Below are 27,799 nucleotides of genomic sequence, written 5' to 3'. Positions count from 1 at the left end.
CACTCAGGTGCTTTAATAAACAGCTGAATAGATTTATTATAGTTTACGTCAAAGATTATGAAATATGGACTAAGGACCACAGGCTGCAAAGTGAATCACACATTCCTCACCTTGTTTATATAAACAGTGCATGTCACAAAAATATAAACAGAAAGAAGTATCACTGCTCTGTTTGCAAGATATTAAACTTTAAGTAGAATGACACAGAAAATCATTTACAGTCACAAACTGTATAACAGTTGGCAGAAGAGAGGTGCAGGGCAGTTAAAGCAAGAGCATGAGAGAGTGGATTATATTTGGTTTATGTACATTTCTGCAGAGTGTAAAAATCCACACGATAGATAGTTTGCTTTCTTTCTCTATGTCGAACAGATTATTGACGGTTACACTTTTATCATGATTGGATTACATGAAACATTCATCGAGAGGCTGGGGGCTAATTGAAAACACTTGATAACAAAAAGCAGACTGAAGAGGGGGGGGGAGGAGGTAGACAAAGAGAGAGGATAACGACAGAATGAGAAGAACTGAGGAGATGCAGGGAGATCTGGAGAGGGATAGAGCAAGATTGCAGAGGGGGAGGAAGATAAGAGGGGGAGAAAGAGTTGCCAACATGCAGACGGGATTTTAGTTGTTTTTACTCATCAAGCTCTTCAGACTTCTGTCTATAGCCTCATCCAGCTCCTCCTCTAGCTCCTCCTTTTTGGACATGGCGAGTTTGGACTGATAATCACGTACTATCTGGTCTATGTAAGGGGCACTTTGTGTTCCATGCAGCATGAGAGTCCACTCCTTCAGGACCCCGCGCTGTGGCTCCTCGCCTTGAAAGCCCACCTCCAGGACCCAGGTCCCCCGGGGGTCCTCGCCCCAGGTGTGGGTGGTCATGAAGGGCCACTTGTCGAAGCCCACCCTGGAGTCGTCGTCGCGGGGCCTTCGGCTCAGCAGGATGGACTTTGTGCCCATGGGCGAGGTCATGTTGATGTTGAGGTTGCCGCGGCGGGTCGCGTTGACAGTGACGACCGCCTGGACGTGCTCCAGGTAGCGGACAAAGTTGTCCTTCCCCTGGCAGGCTTCAGTGGTGATGGCCAGCACCTGTTTGTTGCCAGACTGGATTTTACTGCAAAACACAAACAGATTGAAAAAGTTGAGACTATTAAGAAGAAAGATGTCCCAACCAACCCTGACAGAGCATTAAGGCTCTTTTTGAACCTGATCCCTCATCACACAACAGAGGGTGATTACTGTCATGTCTGCTTGTTTCATGGTGTAATTCAACTCTAGCTGAGGGTATAAAACATTTTGCCATTTGCTCTACAATATGGCCAGCCTTTGTATTTGGTGCCACACAGATTTGCCACACAATCTTTAAGCTCCTACTGGTTTTTGAAATAATTCCAATGCTGTCCAAAAGTCTAGTTACCATTTCTCATTTGCTTAAATATGAGGCATACAAATCTAAACAAGAGAAATATGTTACAGTCCGTTGCACCATCAGTTGGTAAAGATGTTAAAACTTTATTAAGGCAACATAGACGATAAGATCTTAAAGTACTTGGAGGAAAAATGATCCGGGAAGGGTTCTTCCCCCTTGCAAGACGGGGCAAAACCCATTTTCGGTTACAAAAACATTTTTAAAATATGTAGGTCAAACGGAGATGAGACTGTTTTGGGTGAAACAGCATGTAGGAGGGGGATGGTTCAGCCTTGGTGGAGGTCTAAGCTCGCTACGTGCTTTTGTTGGTTAATCTAACGATTATTCAAACAAAATAGTGTAGAATTCCCATCACAAGTTCTCAGAACCCAATTTGACATCTTCAAAATGCAACCAACGATCCAGAACAGATGTAAATCAGGGAAATTGTCTCATGAGTAGCTGCAAAAAGCCATTAGCAAAACCCCGAGTGTGAAATAATGCCTGGCTGCCCATGAGACAGATTTAACATTTAACTTGATTGTAGAAGAGTTATCATGTAGCCCCTGCACTACTGTAAATCTGAGGCCTTTTCTTAGTAAACTGTGTGTAACATGTCACATACTCAACCACCCCTGATCCTAGCTTCTTTTCATGGCATGAAGAGATTATATGGGTTTTTTTCTCCTTTTTTTGCACAAGGGATTTGTTCAGAACAGAGTGTAAAAGACTGATCTTGGTATTGTTGCTGTAAAGACACACTGCTGTTCTCGTCTCTTTGGGTGATGAAGATTGAGAAGAACACAGCGGGGGCGTGCGTGGTGACCAGGCGCTAAGGAGGCTTAATAACATTATTAGAGGGCCGAAACCACATCGCAGGCGGTGGGAGATGGGGAGTGGAGACACCGCAGAGACACAGAAACCGAAGGGAGCCAGCAGTCCGCTTGAATAATGATTAATAGAGGCACTATGCGGAGCACAGAGAGGCGAGTGCAGCGGTGAGCGGCTCAGGGCCTGATGAAGCAAATTACTATTCCCAGAAAAACAGAATCATTTCCAGCCGGAGTTTCACAGGCCAGTACATCCTACAGGCATATTGAGAAAGCGGATATAATCACACGACACATGCTATTTTTTTTTTTTATGTTCAAGTAAGTAGTAGTGTAAAGAAGTGTTCATATGTTCTGCATTTAATCATTGTGATTCGTTGACTAGAAGACTGTGAATATGAGTGCATCTGAATTTTGCGATTTTGTAGGTGTCCCTTTTGAAACCCCAAAACGATTTTGTGTGCAGCGGGTGTAAACAGTGCCCGCCGTATCACGTGTAAGAGCAGTCCCGGCAGTCAGTCGGAGAGAGGGCCGGAGGATGCCGCCTTCAGAGGCATCCTCGGGACCAGCGGCGCTTCAAAACGACCCGGCCGCACGGCGGGGCCCCGCGTGACAGCTCCACTTATAGTGAGGAGTCAGCCATCAGATCGGTTCTGAGCAGTGAGTCTTTTGCGAGCGTGGCTGTGGTGGTGTTTATTGCCTTTCTTCTTTTTTCCTGGTAATACGCTATCATCAGAGGTGGCTTGTTACAATTATGTCTCCACCACATTAGAGGCAAGAGAAGCCCCCCGGTGCTGCTGTGGAGGCAGAGAAACGATGAAGAGCACCACACAGCTTTTTACCACACGACTCCTAAAAGAAGCTTGAAAAATGAATACGATATTTCCCCCCTCGTACACATCATTGGCAGTTATTCTTTCAGATAATTAAGGTTGTTTTTTTTTTTTTACTGAAGAGCTAATGCAACAGAATCCCAAATGATCAGCAAATGTGTACTGTCACAAGTCCTCTCAAACCATTTGCATGCGATGTCCTCAGGGATGCACGAAAAAACCAAACGACTCTTAAGGGATGCTCCTTTTATATGCGGCACTGCACTCAGGGGAGGCGCAGACAGACGAAGACTTTCACACCGCGTTGTCGTGACTGCCTCGTCTGTGGAGCACTGATTAGAGACTGAAACAAGGAATGGAGTCGTTGATGGTGGCAAAGAAATTACACAGACGCTCCGTATCCAGTCGGCCTTTTTATCTTCACCCACACATTGACACTTTCACAATGCATGTGGAGGCTAGGGGGTTAGGTGACACACACACACACACACACACACACACACACATCGCACGCACGCACACGCATCTACATGCACACTTCCGACTGGAATACCTTTCCTGGCTGTAAGTCAGTTTAATTGACAGAGTTTCCAGGGCACGCTATGCCGGCTCATTTAAGGCGCTCTAATTACAGCGAAAAATACGAGGGCGAGCCACAGGAAACCCCCAGGCAACACACACGGGAGCTCAGAAGCCCCGGGATATGATTGATAGGTGGATAGCAGAGCCCTTTGTGAAGCATGCAAAAGTGGGGCAGGGGAAAGAGATAACGGAGGAGGTGAGAGTGGAAATGGTAAAAAAAGAAATGACAGAGAGAGAGAGAGAGAGAGAGAGAGAGAGAGAGCGCTTGGCTCTGGAAGGAGGAGATGCAGAGAGGAAGACAGGGTGTTGGAAGGGGCGGATGAGATGACAAGAAGGAAACATGGGAGCAGAGACCTCTCCTCCATATGGCTGAAAAGATGAGCAAACTTTATAAGAAAACACTGAGGATATCTCATTTATAAGGGACCAACATCCAATACACAGATTTTAGGTTCTTTAATGGCTCATGTACTGGCAACATGACTAGCAAATTAAAAAAAAAATTCATTTCAAATATATTACTACAAGACACATGATGTATCCTACTTCACTTTCCAAGTATTCTCAGTTTGTGCGGTGGATGTGTCAAATCACCCCGCATGATGATTGGACAAACTAGATGCCTGTACAGGTACACACCTTAAGCTTGTATTTGATTCAATATTTAAACTAGATATAGATTTGAAGTGAGCTACTTTATATGAACAGCAGCCACCTATAGACCTCGAGTGACCACCACATTATAAAACAACATGCTAATCTACTTTATAGCTAAAATGCAATGTTGAAGAGGAGCTGTGTCCCCCGAAGTTTGCTGAAACTATTGCTTAGCCATTAGCCACCATGAGAGACTGGTCACATCAGGCCAAGTAAGACTGGAGCAGCAAAACCGCCGAACGGCTGTAGTGGAGTTATTGCTATGAACCTTTCACGTGCAACGTGTGTGTGCTATTTCCCCCTTCGCAAAAGTTACACACGCTCGCTTTTAGGCGAGCACGGGAAAAAAACTCGACACATGCATGAATTCAGCAGGGTGAAGGTCAAAGATCCGAGTTGTTTCCCTTTCATTCAAAAGAGGAGAACACTGCGTATCTTTTCCACGGATCATTCAACGGTTTTCTCTGTCCCGCAGAAATCAAATTGAGATTTTCAAGAGACGAATGCACTGACCCACAAACAGCGGCTGCTGTGACACTATATCAATACAAACCTGCGGCGACATCAGACGGACTGAGCGGCTGATCTGAATATTACAGGGTTACGAAGTGGACACTCCCATTGCAGATGTGTCATCGAGTTAGGACCCATTGGGACTACCCGCTAACTAGACGAGTGGGTTGAGTGTGCCCGCGTGATGTGGACGCAAATGTAACTCACTGGTTCTCCTGAATGGACCCGGCGACGCAGTGGAAACGCTCAGGCACAGTTTTCCATTCCCTGGCCATTTTCACCATGCCCCCGGCGTCCAGCACGCCGTAGCCGAACAGGTGGTTGAACTCCAGGCCCACGCCGTTCCTCCTCCACTGGTGGACCTCGTCGTGGAGCTGGTTCCTCTTGGAGGTCAGGACGGAGAGATGCTGCATGTCCCTCCATGTCAGGTCAGGGCTGGGCCAGACGAGCGGTCACCGGTGTACATGGAGGACAGAGGCGAAGGGGAAGGAGGGAGGCCAGAGAGGTGGAGAAGAGAAAATATCGTCAGGCAGGCTGACAGGAACAAATGAAAAAAAAAGGGAGAAGCAAATGGGAAAACTCACTGATTCTTTTTTTTTTGTTTGTTTGCTTTGTTCACATCTCTTTCATTATATGAGCATCGTAGGGTCGGCCCTTTGAGGCAGTTGACGGCCTTTGTCACGTGCTTCCCTTTCGCTATCTTGACTGTGTGTAGTGACAGCTTTGTCCTGGCTGACTCACTGACTGCTGCCGTCGCGCGGTTCAAGTGTGTTTGGGCAGTAAAAAGGCGGCGCACTCGTCCTAACAGCCTCGCGGTTATTTGCCGGCGGACAGGGTGAGTATCCGCTCCTCGCAGCGCCAACATCATTATTGTGTGTGCAAAGCAAACAGCCCTTCCTTCGTTCGACGCCACTGGCTGGTGTTAGGTAATGGCGGCAGAATCTTGTCAGCGTCAATAGTGGGAAATGAAGCGGAGAAGGCAACGGCTCTCCTCCCGGATTTAAGAAGCAGGCTTTTGATGTGTTATACTTGTCTACTGATGTGCGGTTGGGTTTATTTAAGTCAGCATGTGATCCACACGACAAAAGATCTTCAGAATTCAAAGGATTATAAAATCAACACCATCTTTTAACAGCCTTTTTTTTTGATTGAAGATCTGTTGTTGCCATTAGACTAGTTTTTGTACTATGTAGATCGTGTACTGTCGTTTGTGTTTCATCCTCGAGCACAGTCTCTCAGCATCGATCATACAGGAAGTGCAGTAATAAATAATACACAAGCACTGAGTGCATCTCAACAATACAGTGTGAACTGTAATGTTCAGGCTTGTACTGCGATATAAAGAGATATGATCCAAATGCGATTTCTGTCCTTGGCACAGGCACATTGAGACTGTACTTTGTGGGTGACGGACTAAGTGCTGTTTTGCTTTCCATTCAGTTTAATGTTTGATAAATAAGCAATCTGGGGGAAAAGTGGTGAAATGATTTGTGCTTTTGAGGAGCACAGATGCACGCACGCGCGCACACACACACACATACAGAACATGAGAATAAGGATTTGAGGATGGAGATTAACAGAGGAAGACATCATTGCCAGATGAAAGCTTAAAGTTATATGGCAGCTCGTAAATGAAAAGCATAAAAAACGGTGTTTCTGTCCAACCACAGATTATCCAAATGAAATCACTGGCAGTATTTTATTGTGAAATGATACCTCTCATCAGCATAGAGGAGTTGAACGAGCTAATGTAATAATGTTTAACACGGACGGCCCATATAAATCCATATCACGACTGTAACGCGTGTGGAAAAGGCAGTAAAACACATACTTAGCCTCAATGGCCAGGGCGAAGACACCGGCCGCCTCTGGTGCTGCAGCTGATGTACCAGAGTGGCGCAGTGTGCAGTTCCCGTACAGGTCTGTAGTGGCCTGGAATAAGCGAATCGCAAAAGAGAAAAATAATCTATTTTTAATAAGGTGCCTTTTTACATTAGAAAGAAAGAAAGATACACAGAAAGAAAGACCCTCCAGGGTGTTATGAGGAATTTCTTTCTTGACTAAGACAATTTCTCAAAGCAATATTGATTGGTTAAAAAAAAACATGGCATTGATAGAAATGTGAAACAGTAACATGGTGGAATGATGTTAATTTAACCTTACTATGTTACTGAAGTAATAATGTCCAAATATCTATCACGTGTCAATTTGGAATTAGCACTCAATTTTGGTAAATATGGTAAATATGATCAAACGAACGATGTTCTGTTCACTGAATGCCTAAGCCATACTTAAATGTATTTTGCTTATTATGACACCGTTGCATTGTTTGGTGACAGGTCTTTACTTCACTGTGATTGCATTGCGTTAACAAGCAGATCCAAGTGAAGGTGCGAGCTGCCTCAGGATCATGGCGAATGCTCTGTGTGCTCATGCTCTCAGGAGAGATGAAGTTCAAACACTGAAGCTCATCGCGCTCGCTCCCCCAAAACTTCAGACAGAACTTTCCTCCAGCTAACATACTACAGTACAAAAACAAAAGCACATAGCCCTCCCCCTTTTATGCCGAAATATACAGTAATAACTCACACATTCATCATAGATTGTTTTTGTTGATGCACTTCAAATTTAAATTCAAAAAGTCTGTTGGCATCTTTTTGCTGCTTGTTGACATTTCCGAACAAAACTTGACAAGGATAAAGAGCAGTGAAGAGTATACATCGGCTGAACTGTTACATAAACACCTCGGCCGACATGTTGTGTTTATATTTGCTAAACAGTCATTTATTTATTTAATACGGTTCTTAATTAGGGACGATAACAGATTGACTGCAATTAGACGGGAAACCCAAGGGAAGATCTGTGGCTCTGTCAACAGCCATAGGTGATTTGCGTAATCGCGAGCACAAACCCTGCTGCCTGTGTACGCTGAGAAACAAACACACACACACACACACACAGGCTCTATTCTCGATGCAGGCCTGCTAAGATATAGGCACGCTCATTATCCTCACAGTACATGTCTGGCATCTGTCCTCAGCGAAAGGAAGTGAGCATTATCCATCCTTCAAGCCTCAACTGTCCCTCTGTCCACGGCGTCTGAGGACCCATCCACTCGTGTTTTCAGGGATCACCCACTGGTGGAACTATTGCCCCCAGGTAAATGCTCAAGCAGCTATGAGCCAGTTACCGTTATGGCCAATTTGTGTGTGCAAAGGTCAGCCACTTGATTCGCTTGCTTGCTTTGTTACTTTTGCGTCTCACTTACATATACACAAAAAAAAAACTCCAAATGAAAATGAACTCCTGTCATGGCAAAAAAAAACAAATCTCGAACAATGAGAAATAATATGTAAATAATAATGAGTCAGTAAAAAACATTTTCCTATCTATCTTCACAACACGTCCACTATGCCATAACTGCTGTGACCGGCACAGCATGGCGGCCTCTCGGAGCATCTACAGAAAAATGATTGGTCTGGATGGAAGGCAAACAGAGAAGCCCTGTCCGTCCACCTGAAACTCCATCTCTCACAACCAGCCGGCAATTACAGTGTAACAGCTTCTCAGGTTTTGTTTCCCCCCTCCCTGGCGTCATCCAATCTCCTGAAAGGCCTCGGATGCACTGCCTCCGGGGCAAACTGAAAAGAAGCTATTTACGGCTCAATCTACGAAAGAGGAGGGGGGTTCCAAGGCCATAAAAGTGCTCTTTGAATGCACAAAAAGTGAAACGGGCCGCCTTTTCACTCGTGTGAAGCGTATGATGGACACACTCACAACGCCGGCCTCCGGGTTCCTCTTGCGTCCGTTGCTGAACGTGGAGGCCAGGGTGGAGGAGCAGCTCTCGTCGTACAGGGCGGTGCGCCCGTCGTTGATGGCCGAGTTAATGGAGATCGTCCACATGCTCGAGGCATAACCGTCGCAGTTGCAGTCGTCATAGCTACCGCCATCGCCCGATGCCCACACGTAGATGCTGCCTTTTCCTCCGCGGCCCTAAAACGAGATTATCACATCATTAAAGAGGGATTGGAAGTATGTCACAGTTCTGCTTATTGCTTGTGGGACTTACATTGGTGAAATGAGAAGTGGGACTCTGGGAATTTCACCGGGGCAGCGTAATTATTCAATAGGTGCCAGACAGACTGTGCTAGTTTACAAATTGTGGATATAATCTAACACCAAATCATCCAATCAAACTGAATGATAAAAAAAAAAAAAAGGATGAAGCAAGTCAAAACATGTCAGGAGGGAAATTATTAGCAATCTCAAAGACATTCATCTTATCAGCGCCCAGAAGAAGAGCCATGGTGTTGATGGTGCTTATACATTTATCTTTGGTCATACTTTGTGAAACAAACTACCAGTACATTCAAAAGTGTACATCCTGTTTTCTCAGGCCTGTGATGTCTTACTTTTGGTCTATTGTGCATTGTGTTACGGTGTGGACGAGCAGGACCCAAATGCAGAGTGCCATTTTAATTAATGGAAAAAAAACGACCAAACCAGGGAACAAGGCACGACATCACAATAAGCATCACGGACTGGAACAGGATGGACGGGCGGCTGCGGCTCAGGAGTCATTCGTCCACCAACCCGGAGGTTGGCGGTACGATCCCCGCTTCCGCCAGTCCACATGCCGTTGAGTCCTTGGGCCAAGACACTTGTCCCTAAATTGCCTCTGACGGCTCTTCCGACAGTGTATGACTGTGAAATTTTCCTGTAAAGCGCTTTGAGTGGTCTATGACTCGAAAAGCCCCATAACAGGGACAGATTGGGGGGAAGGGAAGATTGAACACAGGTGACACACATGCACAGGGACACAAAAGAAAACGTAAAGTGACAGAATAGAGACAGGGAAACAGGAAGTGGCACATGACTTCAAAATAAAACGGAAAATATCAAACTTGAGATAAACAAACACATGGGATAACAAAGGGGCACTTAACAAAAACCTAGACACAAGGAAAACTACAGAACATAATCGTAAAGGCAAACACAAAGTAACAAAGTAGTCCACAACACAAAATACATTTAAAGTTCAAGTGTTCGTGGGGGCAGAATCATGACACATTGGTGTGTGTCTGTGTGTGAGGGGTTGCATGGTGGACGCGGTTTTTGTCGCCTTTCGGAATGTGGGTGTTTAATTTGTTTGTTATGAATATCAATAAAGAGTAGAGTAGCCATGAGCCATTTTAATATTAACAAGTAGGATAATTACTGTAAATAGAAATTGACAAAGCAATATTTTTTTAAAAAAGCAGATGGACAAGCTGTAGTGCAATTAAAAATGACAATGGATTAGCAGGGGTAAACAGACACATTATTTGTCAACAGAAAATGCTTTCTGCACCTACCTCTTTTGTGATTGTGTGATGGACATCATCATTACTGACCTAGTGCCTTGAAACATTAGACAACTGACTGTGGCTCCAGACAGAGAGGCATCCTCTTCACAAAAACACACCTGTTTCCACAAAGGGCCGACCGCAGAACAAAGGATCAAGTGGAGGAGGAGTGGCACGCCCCTTCACTTCACGATGCTCATGGATGTCTCTCTATTTGCAAAAAAGACGTGAGCGGCTCTGAGCTCACCTGTGAGCCACAGCCTCCTGCCTCCCGCCCTCTGCGCAAGCCAAACAAAATGCTCTCATTTTGCACGGCACACTGCGCTTTCATTTTATCTTAAAAAAATCATCCGAGGCGATTTGAAAAAAAGAATACAATCACGTTTGGGACGCGGACCGAGTCTGACGCGGCAGTTCAACAGTCGCCCTAGTGCCCATCATCTTCCGCCCACAGCAGCTTATATGAGTGTTCGTTAGAATCTGAGAGGCAGACCGCAGAGTGGCTGCTTGATTAGTTGTGTTTACGTGTGATCAGAGATTACAGTCAGCCTTGCTCCGACTCAGCTACCCTGCCTGAGAGAGGGTCACTTCGGAGCAACCCACACCTGCCGGCACACGTAATTGCCGGTGGCACTGTCAGCATGGCAACTGTGCGTGTGTGTGTCAAAAAAATTAGTGTGACCAGTGGGCCCACATTTAAGCCCCCCGCTGGCAGGCCTTGAGGGAGCGTCCTTGAGCAGGAACCAGGGCTGAATGCTTTGCAGGGCTCCAGAAGCCCTGGAACTTCTTCATGTCTAATTCATATGAGAATATTTTCTAGCGGGGTTCTCATGTCTAATTCATATGAGAATATTTTCTAGAGGGGGTTCTCATGTCTAATTCATATGAGAATATTTTCTAGCGGGGTTCTCATGTCTAATTCATATGAGAATATTTTCTAGCGGGGTTCAAAGTAAGTGTCACACATTAGGGCTGTTATAATGGACTGACTGATCTGGCCAAGCCGCCAGACAGTTGTTCACTCGAATTTACGAATGTGACCTTTTACGTTGGCACTACAAGAAAGGTCAGGAGGTAACCAAAGTAAAAAAAAAGGTTCATCTTCTCCTGGAGCAGTACACGTGTATAAAAAATTGCGTTGCAGTCCATCCAGTGGTTGTTGAGAGTCTGTTCCAAAATATTGGAGGCAACTGACAGAGCCTCACATCTATCCCGTCTCGAAAACAATGGTGGACGGAATACACGACCAAACATGAATATCCACTAGAGTTGCAACAGTTGATCCATTAATCAATTAGTAATCAACTACTAAATTAACCACCAACTGTTTTGATAATTGATTAATCAGTTCAACTAGTTTTATGGGGGGGAAAGTCACAATTCGCTGATTTGGGCCTCTTAAATGTGAATATTTTATTATTATTATTTTTTATTTTAGTTTCTTTACTCCTCTATGACAGTAAACTAAATACATTTGGTGTGTGGACAATGCAAAAAAAACTTGGGGTTTGGGAAACACAGTTGACATTTTTGCACCACTTTAAGGACCAAACATTTAATCATTCAAACGTGATAATAATCAACAGATTAAACGAAAATGAAAAAACAATCGTTAGTTGCATCCCTAATCTCCACCCTAACGAAAGACGTTGGAAATCACTATTGAAAGGTTAATCTGATACATCTTGCAGAGATAATAAAAATGCGCCCCGCTGGTTTTCAGGCACACCTTTACGTCATTATGCAAAAATCCTCAGCAAAGCAGGCGATGATGCACCCTCACCTTGTTGACGCCATCGGCCATTGCCTGCAGCGTGAGCTCTCTCGGTCCATCCACCGTCTTGCCGTCGTCCGTCGGTCCCCAGCTGGCGCTGTAGATGTCGATGACCTGGGGCATGTGGCTGATGGATGATGCCTCGATGATGTCAGTCATGAAGGGCTGGTCCAACATCCTGATGCCTGACACAGCAACATCTCCATGTGAGACTGACACTAAGATTCAGGCTAGTCTTGGTTTACTGTGTTGCTTTGTTTATTGCCACTTTTTTCAACAGGTTAGGTTCCCAATAGCTAGTGTCAAAACAGCACAATATCAAATATTCATAGCATCTTAACACTTGGCAATCGCATGAAGGTGAATTCCGCTTTGTGGCAGCACACAAATCAAATAGTCAATATTCATTTTTTGTATTTCCACTGTTACTCACAGAGCAAAATTTCCAGAAATTGGATTATCGCTGTTGTCTTGTTTATATGTGGACTCTGGCCGACCCCTGCCGTAATTTGCAGTAATTCTATGAGTAGGTCCCAAACAATGCAGTGCTGTACTCCCACAATTACCTATTTTCACAGTGCATTCAGTATTTCCCCCTCGGAGTGAATCACCCTCATCATACCTTTGATCCTTCCATCATACCGTTATCAGAGCGGTTATTTGCTATCATCACTGTCCCCTCATTGTTATTCCTCTCGCCGTCCAATATGCAGCTTTAATATGACACACACCTGCCACTTTAGAATTGTAGGCGACTCCCACGCCGCAGATGTTGTTGTTGGCTGAGGCCGACACCTCTCCGGCACATCGTGTGCCGTGACTGGCGGCAGAAAGATGCACGGAACAGAGGATTAGCATTCATTTACATGAATTTACAGAGGATATGTTGCGGGTTATACGTCTGAGATAAGAATTACAGATTAGGTGCCTGTTTCTGTTGACTTGTTGTGTCTGACTTGACTGAGGAAATTGTTAAAAGAAAAGCTTTGGCATTTTCGCAGCCAAAGATCAATTTAAATTAGCATAAGCACTCTTGAAGAACATAAGCTCATGGAAGGCCAACAAGATTCATCCATTCATTTTTTTCTTTCACTTATCCTAGTCAGACTGTATGTGCTTGCACATATCAGTGTTTTGTGTGGACCGTGTGACGTGTGTCTTTATAGCTCTCCATCCCTCGGCTCCTCGCAGGGACACTGCAGTCAACCCGTCTCTCCCAGCATGCTTTGCTACAGACAGGCAGCTATTTATAACAACCAGCTGATTAGCCAGCGAGTTGTGCCCGACAGTCAGCAACCGCTACACTGGCAATACCCAAATAGTCCCTTCTCGCTCACTCACACACGCACGCACGCGCACACACACACACACACACACACACACACACACACATCTTAGCAGATGGAGGTACAGTGGAGGAGGAAAGGTGGACACAAGAAAACATGTAACCCTGTTCCTCTCCTCGACATGTGTTGTAGAGGCAGTGGATCACCTGGCGTGATAGGGAGATGGGAGGCAGATAAGGTTTTATCAGACAGCAGGTCACCACTGTGAACACTGCAACTCTCAGAGGAGACTAGACTTGTGCTAGTCCCCCTTTATCTGCCTTATCTCCTCCAACTGAGCAGGTACACAAAAAAAAAAAGTGGGCATCATGTTTTCCATTGTGTTTTGTGATGGACAATAGCTCTGTTTAGACTGCACCATTATGTCTAAATGGAGCTAGATGGAGATTAAAAAAAAAAAAATTCAATTGTCCGAAAGCTGGGGAGAGCACATACACACACACGTGTGCACACAGAAACACACAGAGTATGTAAACAGGGGTCGGCTGAGGGAGCTTTACCTGTTGAACCAGTCGTCCGTGTAGCGGGGATACGGGAACGGGTCATTGCTGCTGAAGTCGTAGCTGGCGTCGGCGTTCTGGAAAGGACCAAACGGGTGCATGCATGAAAACAACAACATCAAGGCAGGAAATCAAAAGGGGAGAAGGCAGAGAGGAGCATTGCCCACCTCTTGCAGCCTGTTTCTGACATCGGGATGTACCAGTTGGGCGTGATTTAGCATTTTTTCTAAATGTGACCTGTCTGTGTGTTATAATCACTGACCAGCTGCCAACTGGGTTTGTCCCAGTTTCTGTTTGAGTGTCCCGAGTCCTGGCAAGTATCTGTAAAACACCGACTTCCCCTCTTTTTAACGGCTCAATAATTATCTTTCATGCTGAGATTTCTGTCTTTTCTAAAGAGACCGCAGAGTACCCGGCAACGTAAAATGCAATCATGGCGTCTACAGTGTGCAAAGCACTGACATAACTGTCCCGCCATACACCTATGGGACAAGCATATGCACACACATGTGCGCACGCATGTATACAGAAAACTAAATAACATATATTTGTAACATCGTATTGTATCATACTTGATACTCTGTGGAATAATGTGTGGCCAGAGCAGGGATTTCAAGCTGAGAAAAAACATTTCCCCAACCACTGCCAGCATTTCATTTCACATGGCCAAAAGTAATAGGATCAGAACGAACAGCCGCGGACAAGCAGGAGAAAAAAGATGGAGGACACACATCTGCAGTCAACATAATTAGCAGAGGAGCCATATATGACACACACGCACACACAAACAGGGTAAGATACCCTTTGGAAAGCGTATACTTATTGCATTTTCTGTAAATCCCTGCCAGAGAGTGGCCAGTAACAGGTTCTAGTGTGATCGTGAGGATGGAGACAGCCAGAGCCAGGTTCATTACCCATACACCCGAACACATTAGGTCAGTCTTGGGGGCTGTTCCCATGCTCCGGCCCCTCTCAGCTCCGCTGGCTGGCATTTAGACGATATGACTCAGTCGGTGACAGAGAGGAAGCAAAACAGCGAGCGCTTACTGACCCAGTGGAGAAACATTGCAATCATCAGGATGTGGAGCAGGTAGCTGTCGGAAAGTGGAAATGCTTACTGCGGCCGGGCTCACACGATGAAGTGGCCATAGAGAGAGGTTCATACTTGAGGCCGTAAATATTCATCAGAACTACTGTAGTTCTCTCGTTTGTTGTTACCCACTTTCTTTTTTCTTCCTCTGTAAGGGGGTCTGAGGATCGTTTTGGCCCGCTGTCAACGTAACCGGCAACGATGTAGACATTAGGAATGAGTCGAAGGACCTCTCGTAATCCATGCTCAGTAACACACATAGCAAACATCATCCATACATTTATGGGCAGGGTGGGGCAGAGCACTAAAGAAAATCTACCCCCAAACTAAAGTTCCTCCTCATGAACTATTTCTCCACGTGAATTCATCATACAAGGATTATATTGAAATGAATATTACCTATTCTGTAGGTTGGTCAACTTTTAGATTTTTAAAATTGTAATTTCAGTGATTTGGTCTCAATTTTGTGCGTCACGCAAAATATTGCCGCATGAGACCTCAGCTGGTAGCTTTATCATATCCTGTTCACACTTATTGAATTGGTGCTTATTGCAGTTCCTATCTGCAATAAGCACCAATAGAGGTTCACTGGGGCAGGAATGAGTGCTGGCCTTCTTCAGCCCTCTATTGTTTTCTTGAGTTAGTCTGCAGCATGCGTCTGCTGTGTCTAATACTGTAGAATTGATTTTTTTTTTTAAAACCATTTGATCAATTAAAATTGGAAGAGAAGTGGGTGATTAAGCAGCATGGCCATGATATACATTCATTCTGGTAATGTGTATGTACTGTCTATTCTCTTATAAGTGATTCATATACTTATATTATAAAAAATAACGATTTGAAAAGTGGGCGTGGCTAGCGATTGTGTGCCCGGAGCCAGTGCCTGCCCCACTAGAATTTATGACCACGGGCCACTACTGGGAGAGAATAAAGATGACAAATGTCCGTGCCGCATACAAAGCTTAATGCTGTGAAATATGTGTTCGCCATTCAGGGACCAGATGAGTAAAAAAAAACACTGAGTGGTATAATAACTTATGTTATGCTTGATATTTGAACATAAAAATAATCATTTGAACATTTTAGGTAACTTTTTTAACCCTTTTACAAAGTGAAGGCTACTTGTTATCCATGCATCAGCCTTGTACAATTCTATGTGCTATGATTATTCCTAATTCTTTCCTGGTTTATTCCTTTCTGGAGGGTTTGTCCGTAGCCATAGCATACAGTGATCAGTCTCATATTTTTGGTATTTTTTAATCTGGTTAACTTTCACCCCAGATGAACATAGTGGCCATATCAACTAATAGGGTTCCCTACTTATCGTTCTGGTGGTTTGTGTGAACAGGGTGGCCTGGGACCCCTACAGTCCAAGAACCGGTTGGACAATTATTATAATCATTATTATTTAGAGCGTTTGTGAAGGGAGAAAAAACACTGCTCGCAAGCACATGTTTTTGCATAGGAGACGGGAGTGTGTGGGTTCTTTTTTTCTGTTTTTATTAAATGGAGTGAAAAGTGCTGAGCCCCAGTAATAAATGACCTAATGGGGCATGTCCATGAATCACTGATGTGGTTCTCAGCCTCATATATTCTGCCATCATTCAGACTCTGCTCTTCCTCCTGTGTCCTGTGAGCAACCAGGTACAGAATAATGGATGGTGCCCAGCATCAGCCACCTCACCTTTACCCAGCAACCCCTTGTCTGTCCACTGTCCTCAGAGCAAATGGTACCTTGACACATCAATGACTCAATGATGCAGAAGTGGAAGCTCAAATGCCTTCTTTCTCTATGGTATACATCAAGAAGGTTGAGGGTGACGTCATCAACTTTATGGTAGATAAAAAATTGAACTAAAAGATTTTCACATTATTCAAAGAATATTTACTGAGGTTCTTTTAATGAAGAACTTTGACCAAGTTGTACTGATACTGTTACTTGAGTAAAGGATTTGAGAGCTTGCAATGTCCAACAGCAGAAAGGCAAAGATCCAACATGAAGTCTGTCACTCCCCGGAGTTATATATAGATAGGGACGACGCACACACATGTATATCTCGCAGTGCCATCCGTCCATGTTGTCTATCTGATGCTGATAACCTTATCTATGATCGTGGAGAGCTGATGCAGGATCCATAACATGAAGCTAACTTGGATTTTACGGTGTAAACAGATACAGTCGTTTTATATCTACCATTGAAAAAAAAATGGCTGTGAACATTGTCTTAACTCTCAGGAGTCTACAATCACACCAATTTGATTAAACAGAAATACACTTCCAGGTCTCAGATTATTGATGCTTAGTCTGTGCTCAGTAAAAGTATATATAACCCTTTGGGATCAATGTTTTTGGGTATTGTATGTGATACGAATAAAAATGTCAGAACCCAACAATATACAGTGAACCTCCTAGAAGCTCTTCAAATTACTTTCATAGACACTTTTCTGTCTTTTACCCCCCATACAAATTCAAACAAATGCACCGCAGGATATGAACTTCACGGTAAAGTGACATCATATCGTGTTGTCATGGTAACTCCCCAGGGTGTGGATGGGCTGAGTTACACTTGCAACATACTGTATTCCTAAGGATGGGTCACAAATCCCAGTAAGGCACCGTTGCTCATTTCACACAGTTCTCACTGAGACAAGAAAAGAAACATATTACGCAGCAATTACGAAGAAATCCTGAGGATATTGTAGCAGCCAAAAACAATACCAGGACTGACCATGACATGACCATGTGCGCTACACTATAGTACACAGCTCCAGTGCAGGAACCCGATAGTGCACAATTTGTCAAACTGAGATAGACAGTTTTCATTCTTATGTTTTAACATCTGTGATATCTACTCATACCATCATCTGATAGTGAATACTGTAACCTGCTTAAGACGGGAAAGAAACGATATCTATTCTACTTCATAGAATAATACCAAAAGTTGATATAGATATGTTTATTTACTCGAACCACATTCAAACAATTTTATTTGTTGGCAAGTGCAGATAAACACACCATGAAATTGAACTATCTAGTTAGAAATTCCTCATCTCATGGCTGTCGAAATCTGACAATTAATTCACCATATCAAAATACATCTTATGGGCCGTCACAGTATGATTATCACATCAACTGTAAATGTTGAAGAACGAGAAGCCCACCATCCAACGCCTTGCCATAAACTATCATTTGGTTGTCCAAAGGAGATACACACACACACACACACACACACACACACACACAAAGATCCACAACTACACAATCTAACAAAAAGATATGATGATCAGGAAATTATTAATTTTCTGCTTTTTCGTGTATCTATTCAGCTGAGAGTAGGAGGTCGTGGTGGGTCTGTGAAACACCATGACGACGGTAACAAAACAGAATTACATGCACTGACTCTCTCTCTCTCTCGCATGCACTCTCTCTCACACACACACACACACTCACACACATCTACACACAGCATGATCCATCTATCCAGTAGACCATGCTCCTGCATCACCCCAGCTGCGGCTGAGTGTTATTTTTGGGCCAAGGCTCATCTCTGTTCACAGACAAAAAGGATTCAAACCTAGACAAACATAGTGGTAAGTACACAGCTACATTCACTGAACGGAAAGAGAAACAACACTTTTGCAAATCACGTTTCCACTAATTGCACAGCGTGCGCATGAGCCGAGGTGGAAAAAGCAAAACAAAACAAACTGGTCCATTAGCATCATTTTTATCTCTCCGTAACAGTATTAAAAAAATAGGTGAGATGAGTATGCAAATGACTCGCAGTTCTCATTAATTAAAGCATGGACATAATCGCCAACAAGTATCGCTACTCACTCATTCACAACGCCAACGGCGGTTTGCATTCGTACATCTTTGGATTCAACGGCAGCGCGATACAGTAACACCTCCGACGCTGCAAACTTTATGGTCCAATCAAACTGAGCCCTCTGCATTTCCTTGTTCCATTTAGCAGACCTCGCGTCCTTTAGGGCTTTTATCAGTATTCTGGAGATGGAGCATCACATTATGCAGCGCCCAAAAAAACCTGGCATTATCTCCGCTTGTGACAGATCGGCCTGCCATTGTGCCTGCCACAGTGCAGTGTGCATTAACATTAAACAGCTTGGCTGGCCGGCTGCCTGTCCCCCGCGTCCTCCAGGAATACAAGGAGACTCGGCAACCATGAAGGCAACTCGGAAAGCGCCTGTCACTGCCAATGGCACACCACACGGAGCCCATGAAATCCACCCCTGCTTAGCGTATCAACAGCACATCACATAAATGAAGGGAAGTACGAGGTACTCACATAATTTGATGCCAGGTCTGGATGTAGATAGTCGATGCCTGAAATGTGATGTTGACATGAATCAGTGATTAGGCATGAGGTTGCGTGTGTCCTATTGTGCCACAGTGTCATATCTGTTCACTTTTATCGTGATTTGATTCTGACAAAAAATCAAACAAATACGGTTACAATGGATTTGGAGTCATGCTAAAACAAATAGTTGATGATTGATAAACTGACCAACAATTTCATGTTCCATCTTTAATCGTTTAATGGAAGTCAAACTCTCTATGTGCCTGTTCATTTTCAGGATTTGAATTTAATATTATATATGTGCAATTCGTTTTTTAATACTTTCTATTGTTATTCCAACACAACAGTGCAACTGGTTGCTGCTGTAAACATTTTAAAACTATCAGTTTAAAGGCAGTAAATAGAGAAAAAAGGCCTTGTATTCACATTTGCGTCACATCTGCAGTGCTGCTCTTTGACAGTTTACGAGTGAAAACAGTAAAAGTAATTATTCCGAATAAAATTTAGCAAAGAATGCATCGAAAAAACACGTCAATGCGTCTTTGGGAAACTGAAAAAGATTCCAATGTGTCACAGACTTGAAATTGAAATATTGGAAAATACAGACAATTTTCAGTTGGTTTTATCGTATAGTATTTTTGATAGGTTTGTCTTATAATGCGTCACAATTTGTACAAGCGAGTCACCACACAAACAGAGAATGACCAATTACTCCGAACCATTACATATTCTTTGGTCACATATTCTGGAGAGCAACCTTTTCCTAGTCGTCGCTGTATTGTTAATTAAATAAACGGACAGAGTATTTGATTTAATTAGTGTAATGGATATGTGCAGGAAAATAATTGAGTGCTTTTCAGACGGGGCTCCAGGGTACAAAACAACAGCGCTGTATGCTCACCATCGTCCATGATTGCGATGGTAACTCCTTTGCCCGTGTAGCCCAGTTGCCAAGCTTCAGCCACATTGAGGTCCAGCCCTGGGGTTCCGTCTGCCTGGCCTGTGTTTATCTAATCATTCAGACAACATGGAGAACATCCGTGACTCATGGCACCCAGGTGAGCCACCATTAGGAAATTAGTCAGCATGGGGGATGTGTGTGTGTGGGAAGGGGAGGCGGGAGATAAGGACTGCCTGGGGGCGGGAGAGTGAAGGTGAAAAGAAGGGGAAGTAAATGTCAGCGATGCGGGCGCGTTCATCTGACACGCCGGATGAATGACGGCTAGCTCGCCGTTTCCATAAAAGTCACGCTTGCCAGTTAGGATAAACAAGAGGGGAGGAAACTAAGCGGCATGAGTGCGGCGGTGAGACGGCGCGGACAATATTGGCCGGGCTAATTAAAGAACGAATAACAACATTGATTCAGAGAGTAGTGGGGAATATGCCTGGCCTCGGAGTCATTAAGGTGGAAGAAAGCGATGTTTGGTGCAAAAGGTCAGGCGGCGCGCGGGCAGCTGCCGCGCTGCTTACTCACCAGATACCACTGTTTGGTGAACAGAGGGTCGCTCATGTTGACTTCAATGTCGTTGATATCTCTGTAGCCTCGCTTCTGGCGACTGAAGCCGTCTTGCTCAAACACGCTCTTCACCTTGAGAAGGAAGCAGACGATCATCGGCAGTTGGAGGTCAAACATTGGATTCGTGAAAGATTGATGACATGGTCACGCAGAAGAGCAAAATGGTGCAGAATATAGAGCCTGTCCTGAAATACATGAATACAAGTAAGAAATACAGTGGGAAATGTATGCAGGTGCAGTGCCGTGCAGAGGAAATCAGCTAACCCAGCTGTGATCTCCTGTACCAAAAAGGTGGAACATGTTGATTAGAGCAATTTTTCCCCCCCCTCCAAATCAGAGGGCCTGCTGCTAGAGCCAGGGCTTCGGAGCCCACCTTCCCCCGCGAACGACGGAAGCTCATCTCCCTCACACTACGTTCCCCGCCAAATACGCCGCGGCAAATTACCCTCACATACACGTTTGCCTTCCTTTGAATCGCCGAAAAGACACGAACAGCCGGGTTTTACAGTACGAACGCTCACTGAAAGCTTGCCACGGCAACACTCTCGAGCTCCAGGTAAGATGGGGACAAATGTCGCAGATGAAATTCGGGTGCTTGATTAGCCGAGGGCTGCCGGCACAATTGAATTTACCTTCCTGCTACGTTTAGAGATACACGCCGCCAATGTGTCACTGTCTTCATATCTGCCGGGAGATATGACGTCTACGAGAAAATCAACGGTAACCCATCGATTCAGACAGGCCAATTCCAAATTGCGAGGTTTTTAGAGAATTTAATCGAAACAAAAAAACCCCATCTCCATGAAATAACCAAAGCGGGGTTTAGGGGAAGTAAAGGGAGTGCATCTCTCCTAGTAATCAATACTTAAAACGGAGCATGAAGTGAAGCTCTCAGTTTAAAATGCATTACCAGCAATCTGTTTGTGACCAAGGTCTCAATGACAATTGTTTCATTTTTCTGTGGCTCGCTCCGTCTCTCCGTGTGTGTTTGGATGTGTAGGTGTGCTAGCACTGCCAACACTACAAATAAATCTGTCGCTTCGACGCGTCATTGACAAGAATCCTTTTAATCCCATTTCTATACCTGCCTATAAAAATGAAATGTCTTTCCCCCCCCCACACATTTTCAAAGCTGTCGTTGCGAAATGTGCTCCTGTGGCTAAATGTTCCTGTTGTGCTTATAGATTCAGTCCGGCGCGTCCAGGGCGAACCAGGCATTGTCCGGTGTGTTTGCCGCCACAGATAAGAGAGCGGAGCAGCACTTAAGATGCCCTTTCAACATGGCCAAAGCCTATTCATCTATTCATCCGTCTGTCTTTTATGTCGTACTCAAAGCGTCATCATCATCAGGAGGCAAACACGCGCTGTAAAATGGACACATTCGGTAAGGCGGTCCGACGCCAAGTCAGTCGTGGAAAAATAAAACCACATTTGCATATTTCTCGGAGGACTCAAAATGAAGACAATTATCCTCGCGTGACATTTGTCATCGCGTCATTTAAATCACATTCAGGGGAAAACTGCCGGCACATTATCCCAGCACTCCCCCCCCCCCCCCCCCCCTTTCCCTCCATCCATCATCCATTTATTCCATCACTTGGCAGGAGAGCCGGTATTTCCCCTGAGACAGCATGTCATCCTGCCCACTCACGACATCAAACAGTGCCCATGCACTATACCATCACTCTCTGCCTTTGCCCACCGCCTGCTCACAACTCACAACGCTCCAGTTCACTTCAAATCAAAGAGCTCTGCTGCCTCGCTCTTTTCTCCTCGTCCTCGTTTCCCTCTTGGTTTTTCCCAGACATGTGCCTTTCAGGGTCAACAGGATGCTTGCTCGTTCACAAAGATTTATTCAATGTCTTTTTCTTTTCTTTTCTTTTCACCTGTGTTTATTCGCTCCCACTTCCTGCCCTGCCTCGAATAGATTTCTGCAAGCATTTATCTCATCTGAAGGAGGGAGGAACCATGGATGGATGAATCGATGGCTGGTTAGATGGACGGATGGGGTGAGGGCGCGGATGTGTGGCTACATAGAGGTCGTGTTTGCCGTCAGTGTGGAACGTGAGATGTAAAAGGACAAGGAGGCATGGAGGAAGACGCAGAAAGACACCAGGAAAAGATTGTGGGTCAGAAAGAAGTGGGTCAACGTGCTCCATTAATAGAGTCCAACACAGAACAGGGCTCCTGGGACACTGAGAAATCCAGTACACTTAGTGCTGCTGCTCAGGTAGACATGTTGTAATTATACATTATGTCTATTTATTCGTCATAAATGTGTAAAGGTAACAAACCAGCTCTTTTCTTTTTCACAGAAGAGCGGGTGGGAAACTGAGATGCATCCACCGTTCCTAATCTTGGAGAAATAGGGGGAAGACACTAGTTCAGGATGATAAACAGGCAACATTAAATGAGACTCACCGACTTCATCCATTCCAGGGGCGCACAGGAAATCAATAACTGCAGTGTCGCATATGAGCATGTCAAGCATCTGATTAAAACCTTGCATCTGGAATGTAGACCGGTCCACGCTGTCTCCCTTCCATTAGCTGTATTAGCTCGGTGGAGTGGCTCGCATTTATTTTCATTAGCACCTCTCACAACCGCAATTATAGAGGTTGGTTGATTGTCTGCAGCACGACCTCTGCTCACACTGCCCCCCAAAAGTGGGCAGAGCTCAACACTCGCTTTCATTAAGACGAGACACGGCGGATGAAGTGGAGCTGAAGCTGTTGAGTCAATTTGGTTCAACAAAATTAATCTACAACTTTTCGGACTATTGATGAATCGTTTCAGTAATTTGAGCTTCGATTGGTAAGTCAGAAAAAAAAAGGAATTGTCCCCATGAAATTGTGGCGGACATTTATTTCTTATTATCTCCCCTTGAAAAGTGGTCTGCAGTGACTCAGTGAAAAATATGTTTCTCTCATTACCTCTAATCGCACCATCCAAAACATATATTGGAAAATATTTTTAGATATAATTTAGCCTTGAACCTTAAATCCTAGGACATATATAATTTCTATATTTTTCTACATGATATTTTATAATATTCTAATTGCATGTTAACATATTAGAACCTATCTTACGTAAAAAAAAATGTAGGATTTACTATCGTTTGGCATGCAAATACAGAACCGTTGCGTTGCTATAGATATCTTATCAAAATGCAGCGAAGAAAAGTGGAACATGAGTTGAAATCAAATTCGAAACAATATGGATAGGTTATTATAATATAGATCTATGAGAGTGAAACTGTATGTCGACATTGTGCTGTTGTGGAGATCAGACCACGCAGCGACCTATTTATCAATCTCAACGGTAATGACCACAACAATCAGAGATATTTAATGTCTAGTAGTCTGCGACCTCTCGGTTCATTTTCGATTTCCAAGAGACGTAACCAACAGGCGCGGACCACAATGCCTCTGGACGCAATTGGATAGACTTACAACCAGTGAGAGCAAGGGATCATGTGACGTCTGTTGAGCGACGCAAAAATGTCAACAGACTAGAGCCGAGAGGAGATGTCTGTGATGACGTCCGTCTCTGACGAGATAGGGGATTTAAATGCTCGTTCATAATCGGCAGCCATCTTGGTTGTTTGCAAAATTTGCATCTCTCCTCGTCACGGTATAAACCCCGCCCCATTATCAGATAAACGGTTGCGATTGGACCAGCAAGTTTTCTGCACCTGGGAAATAACTTCCCAATGGAGGGCATCCAGATGTAGTCTGGCAGAGTAAATGAAATGAGCTCCCAGAATTTGTCTGGGTCGCAGGCTACATATCAACTACAACACGCTAAAATTCAAGACGGAAAAAGATTTCCTCTGAATTGCTCAGTTTGTTGGAGGCAACAGTCCTTGAGGATTGCTTTCATGAATCCCTGTGGATAACTGCTGGTATCACAGATATCAGTCTGTTGCTACGATGAATGTTGAGATCAACAGGACTAGTGCGGGACAAATGCCCCAGACATCCTTAAGTTCTGTACAGGGAGAAAAAAACAACACTCAAATGCTTCGCAGTCTATGCTCAGAATGTCACATCATTATAAGCAACAATACTTTTTCGTTACCCTGCGTCAGACACTAGTGTGGCCACCTTTGGAGCATGGACTCATACAGACTACGAGGTATGGAGACAATAACCTAATGAGCTTTTCTTCTTTCCATTGTAGTTCCACTTTCATCGGTTGAAGAGCACAGTGTTCCAATTTCCGTGTGGTAACGTAGAAAGTCCTTATCTCCCACTGTATTTTTTACATGGAGAGTAGCCTCAAAATAACCATTGTCATGCAAAGTGAAGAGGCCGCCCTGCTGCTGTGGGCCCACGTATGCTAGAAACGCACACGCTGGGCTTTTCCTCAGTGTGTATCTCTGCCTGTCTGCTCACCCTGCTGTCTTTCTGGAGCCGCTGTCTGCTGCGGGCGCTGCGCTTGCTTCGCCTCTTGGACGAGTCCTGAGGGTAGAAGTGAAAGAGCCCCTCTCCAAAGGGAAGCTGCGTGGAGGAAGAAGACGGAATCAGGAGTAGAAGCACACAGGAGAATAAACACGGAGGCAGTTGTTAGAAACTGTGTGAACGGCAAATCCAAACACAATAGACCATAAATGGAGGAGCAGGACAGCAGGCCATCCTCCAGGTGGGAATAAGGGCACAGATTCCGAGGAGCTATTTTAAGGCACTGGAGAGCAGTGCTGGAATCAACCGTAATAAATCACACGGGCATGGAAATGAGACGCATCATCCGGAGCTTTCCCTCCGGCACAGTGCACAGATTAAAGACCCTCCTTATGCTTTGGTAACCGCCAGGGTGCAGGTCAATCCTCCAAACAAATGCCTTCAGACGCGCTTGTCGGAGCTAATGTGTAAATGAAATTCTTAAGGATGGGGATTATTCTTATCTCACTCTGATCTTTAAGTCTGCCGTAGTTGCCAAAAAAAAGAGACAAACACTCATGTGATACATAGAAAAGAAAAAGCTAATATAAATAATACACTTTTGATTTCTATATATATATATAGATATATATATATCTATATATATATTGGCTGATTCTGCGTCCCGGTCTGGTTAGTTAAGCAACAACAGAATCGAATTCAAACAACACAGACAGTGTTTAATGATGCATATCCCATCAAGACAAATATAGCTGCCGATTACATAACCTGGGAGGCAGGGAGGCAGAAGATGGGGGTGGGGGGTAGATCTAGTGCCTACGAGAAAAAGAACTAGCAATCACAGAACTGGTGATGCGGCACGACCGCCACACAGATATGACGAGTTACACACTGAATGTTTTTTCTTCTTCTTTTCCTTCTTTTCCTTTTTTTTGGATGGAGGCTAAAAAAAACAAACAACAACAAAGAATCCTCATTCACAGCGGCTCAGACACTCTGTTCACCGCTACGCCTCACTGGCTGCGGCTCCAGCCAATTTCACCCACACATTTATTTTGACATGTGACAAGCCGCGCACAGTGTCAGGGAATTATTCTCCATTAGTCTGCCATGGACGGCTTGTTGCGTCTTTTGACATGTTGTGGAGCGTGTGCCGCGTTTGTCGAGCCATCTAAGAAGACGTTCCGTCTCAGGTGAGTAAAAATGCCCTGTCTGCAGGCACGGCCACGCTTGTAGCGGAAGGCAATGTGAACACACTATATCCACGCGAGAGGCGGAGAAGGTCGTGAAATATTCAACGTGGAAACATTTAAACAAATCCAGAAGAAAAGAAATGAACCAGCTTGTTCGAAAACCATTAAAGGAAAATCAATGGCTAAACATACAAGGATGAAAGCAAATGCCCAAGGATGTGACCACCACATCATGTTGCGAGAGAAACCCTGCTGCTCTAAAAGGTTTTTCTTTTGCTTTCACGGAGGACTACGGGGGTATTTTTGCTTTGTTAGGACATTTTAATACGGGATCGTTTTAATTGTTTCCAAATATGAATTTATTTGCATCGGGCAGAGTTTAAATCCCCAAGCCAATGGGCCCCAAGCCAATGGGCAACCTTTCTTAACTGGGGCCCTGCATTTTTTTTTAGCGGGAGTGACGTCATCAAATTATGAAAAAGTGTAATGAAGTAATAGCAAAAGAAAAAGCACGAGAAGCTTCTGCTCTGCTGGAATGCATATCTTGCTTAAAACTGTGGGTTGTTTTGTTTTTTTTGGACTATTTCTGATAGTGAGAAAGGGAAACAGACGTTGCTAAACTGGCTCATGTTTTTTGTATTATCCAATGTGAATAATTGATTTGCAATAACAAACTGTTAATAAGTGTAAAAAGAAGGTAAAGAACAATATAGGCTTATAGTGGCACGCAGCATCCTCACCTGTCGGGCGCTCTGGAACCCATGCTGTGTTGCAAGTTGGTGCCCCTGGTCCTGCGCGTCCTCGTGCAGCTGCACCAGAAGGTGATCCGTCAGGACCCCCTGTGCGGCCGGCGTGGCGAGCAGCAGCGCGCTCACCAGCACTATAAATCCCGCGGCTGTCCCGTGTCGAGCGGATCCGCGCATCGTGTCTGGCTTGTGTCCGTCCGCCCGTGCGCCTGCTCGTCGGAGAGAGATCGGTGTGCGGGATGCTCCTCGCCGACGGTGGAGGGGGGAGGAGGAGGAGGAGGAGGAGGAGGAGGAAGAAAAAGGAGGAGGATGGTGTGAGGGGTCGAATCAAAGCTTCTGCGGACGCATCGCCTCGCTGTCCGCCGACGGGGCCACTGGGAGTTGTATTTCTCCGACGCGTAAACGGGCGCTCCTGGTGTGTGGCTGTACGTCGTGGACCAAACGTGCATCCTCGGCTTTTTCTATCTCTCCTCCTCCTCCTCCTCCTCCTCCTCCTCCTCCTCCTCCTCCCACTTTGATGTGTAATTCATTTACCTTCCCTCGCTCGGGTGGTTCCTTGCGCGTGACGTTACACCAATGGGCTCCGGCCTGTGCGTTTCGTTGTTGTCCTCCCCCGGATGAGCTCGGGGGACACTTTTCAGCACCTTGGAGAGGTCCTCCCATCGTGATGGGATTTTTATTGATCGGTGTCTGCCGCTGGATGAAAACCACATTCACCCAATGTATCCCAGTGAGGAC

At 44.7% G+C, this 27,799-nt stretch overlaps 1 protein-coding gene across 1 annotated transcript; it reads right to left on the bottom strand.

Moving 5' to 3' along the window:
- Positions 1–11: 11 nt before the first annotated feature.
- Positions 12–27,527, bottom strand: pcsk2 (proprotein convertase subtilisin/kexin type 2). The gene is made up of 12 exons (XM_035606734.2): positions 27,056–27,527; positions 25,117–25,221; positions 20,678–20,791; positions 20,105–20,213; positions 19,192–19,229; positions 13,792–13,868; positions 12,677–12,765; positions 11,955–12,130; positions 8,604–8,819; positions 6,658–6,758; positions 5,034–5,261; positions 12–1,117 (listed from the first exon to the last, which is right to left on the bottom strand). Exons 1-12 carry the CDS (start codon positions 27,236–27,238, stop codon positions 628–630), a joined length of 1,926 nt encoding a protein of 641 aa, XP_035462627.2. The 5' UTR covers positions 27,239–27,527; the 3' UTR covers positions 12–627.
- Positions 27,528–27,799: the final 272 nt, after the last annotated feature.

Source organism: Scophthalmus maximus, chromosome 10 (genome assembly GCF_022379125.1).
Source record: "Scophthalmus maximus strain ysfricsl-2021 chromosome 10, ASM2237912v1, whole genome shotgun sequence".
NCBI lineage: Eukaryota > Metazoa > Chordata > Actinopteri > Pleuronectiformes > Scophthalmidae > Scophthalmus > Scophthalmus maximus.
Note: the sequence above shows the minus strand (reverse complement) of the source record. Positions and strands in the feature narration are given on the sequence as shown.

Excerpts from the sequence above, each read along its gene's own strand:
- pcsk2 (XM_035606734.2), bottom strand. The coding sequence starts at position 27,238 with ATGCGCGGATCCGCTCGACACGGGACAGCCGCGGGATTTATAGTGCTG. Across the intron at positions 19,230-20,104 it reads CATCGCAATCATGGACGATG|GCATCGACTATCTACATCCA; the intron begins GTGAGCATACAG and ends ATCACATTTCAG. Across the intron at positions 5,262-6,657 it reads GCCCTGGCCATTGAGGCTAA|CCCTGACCTGACATGGAGGG; the intron begins GTATGTGTTTTA and ends CGTCTGGCCCAG.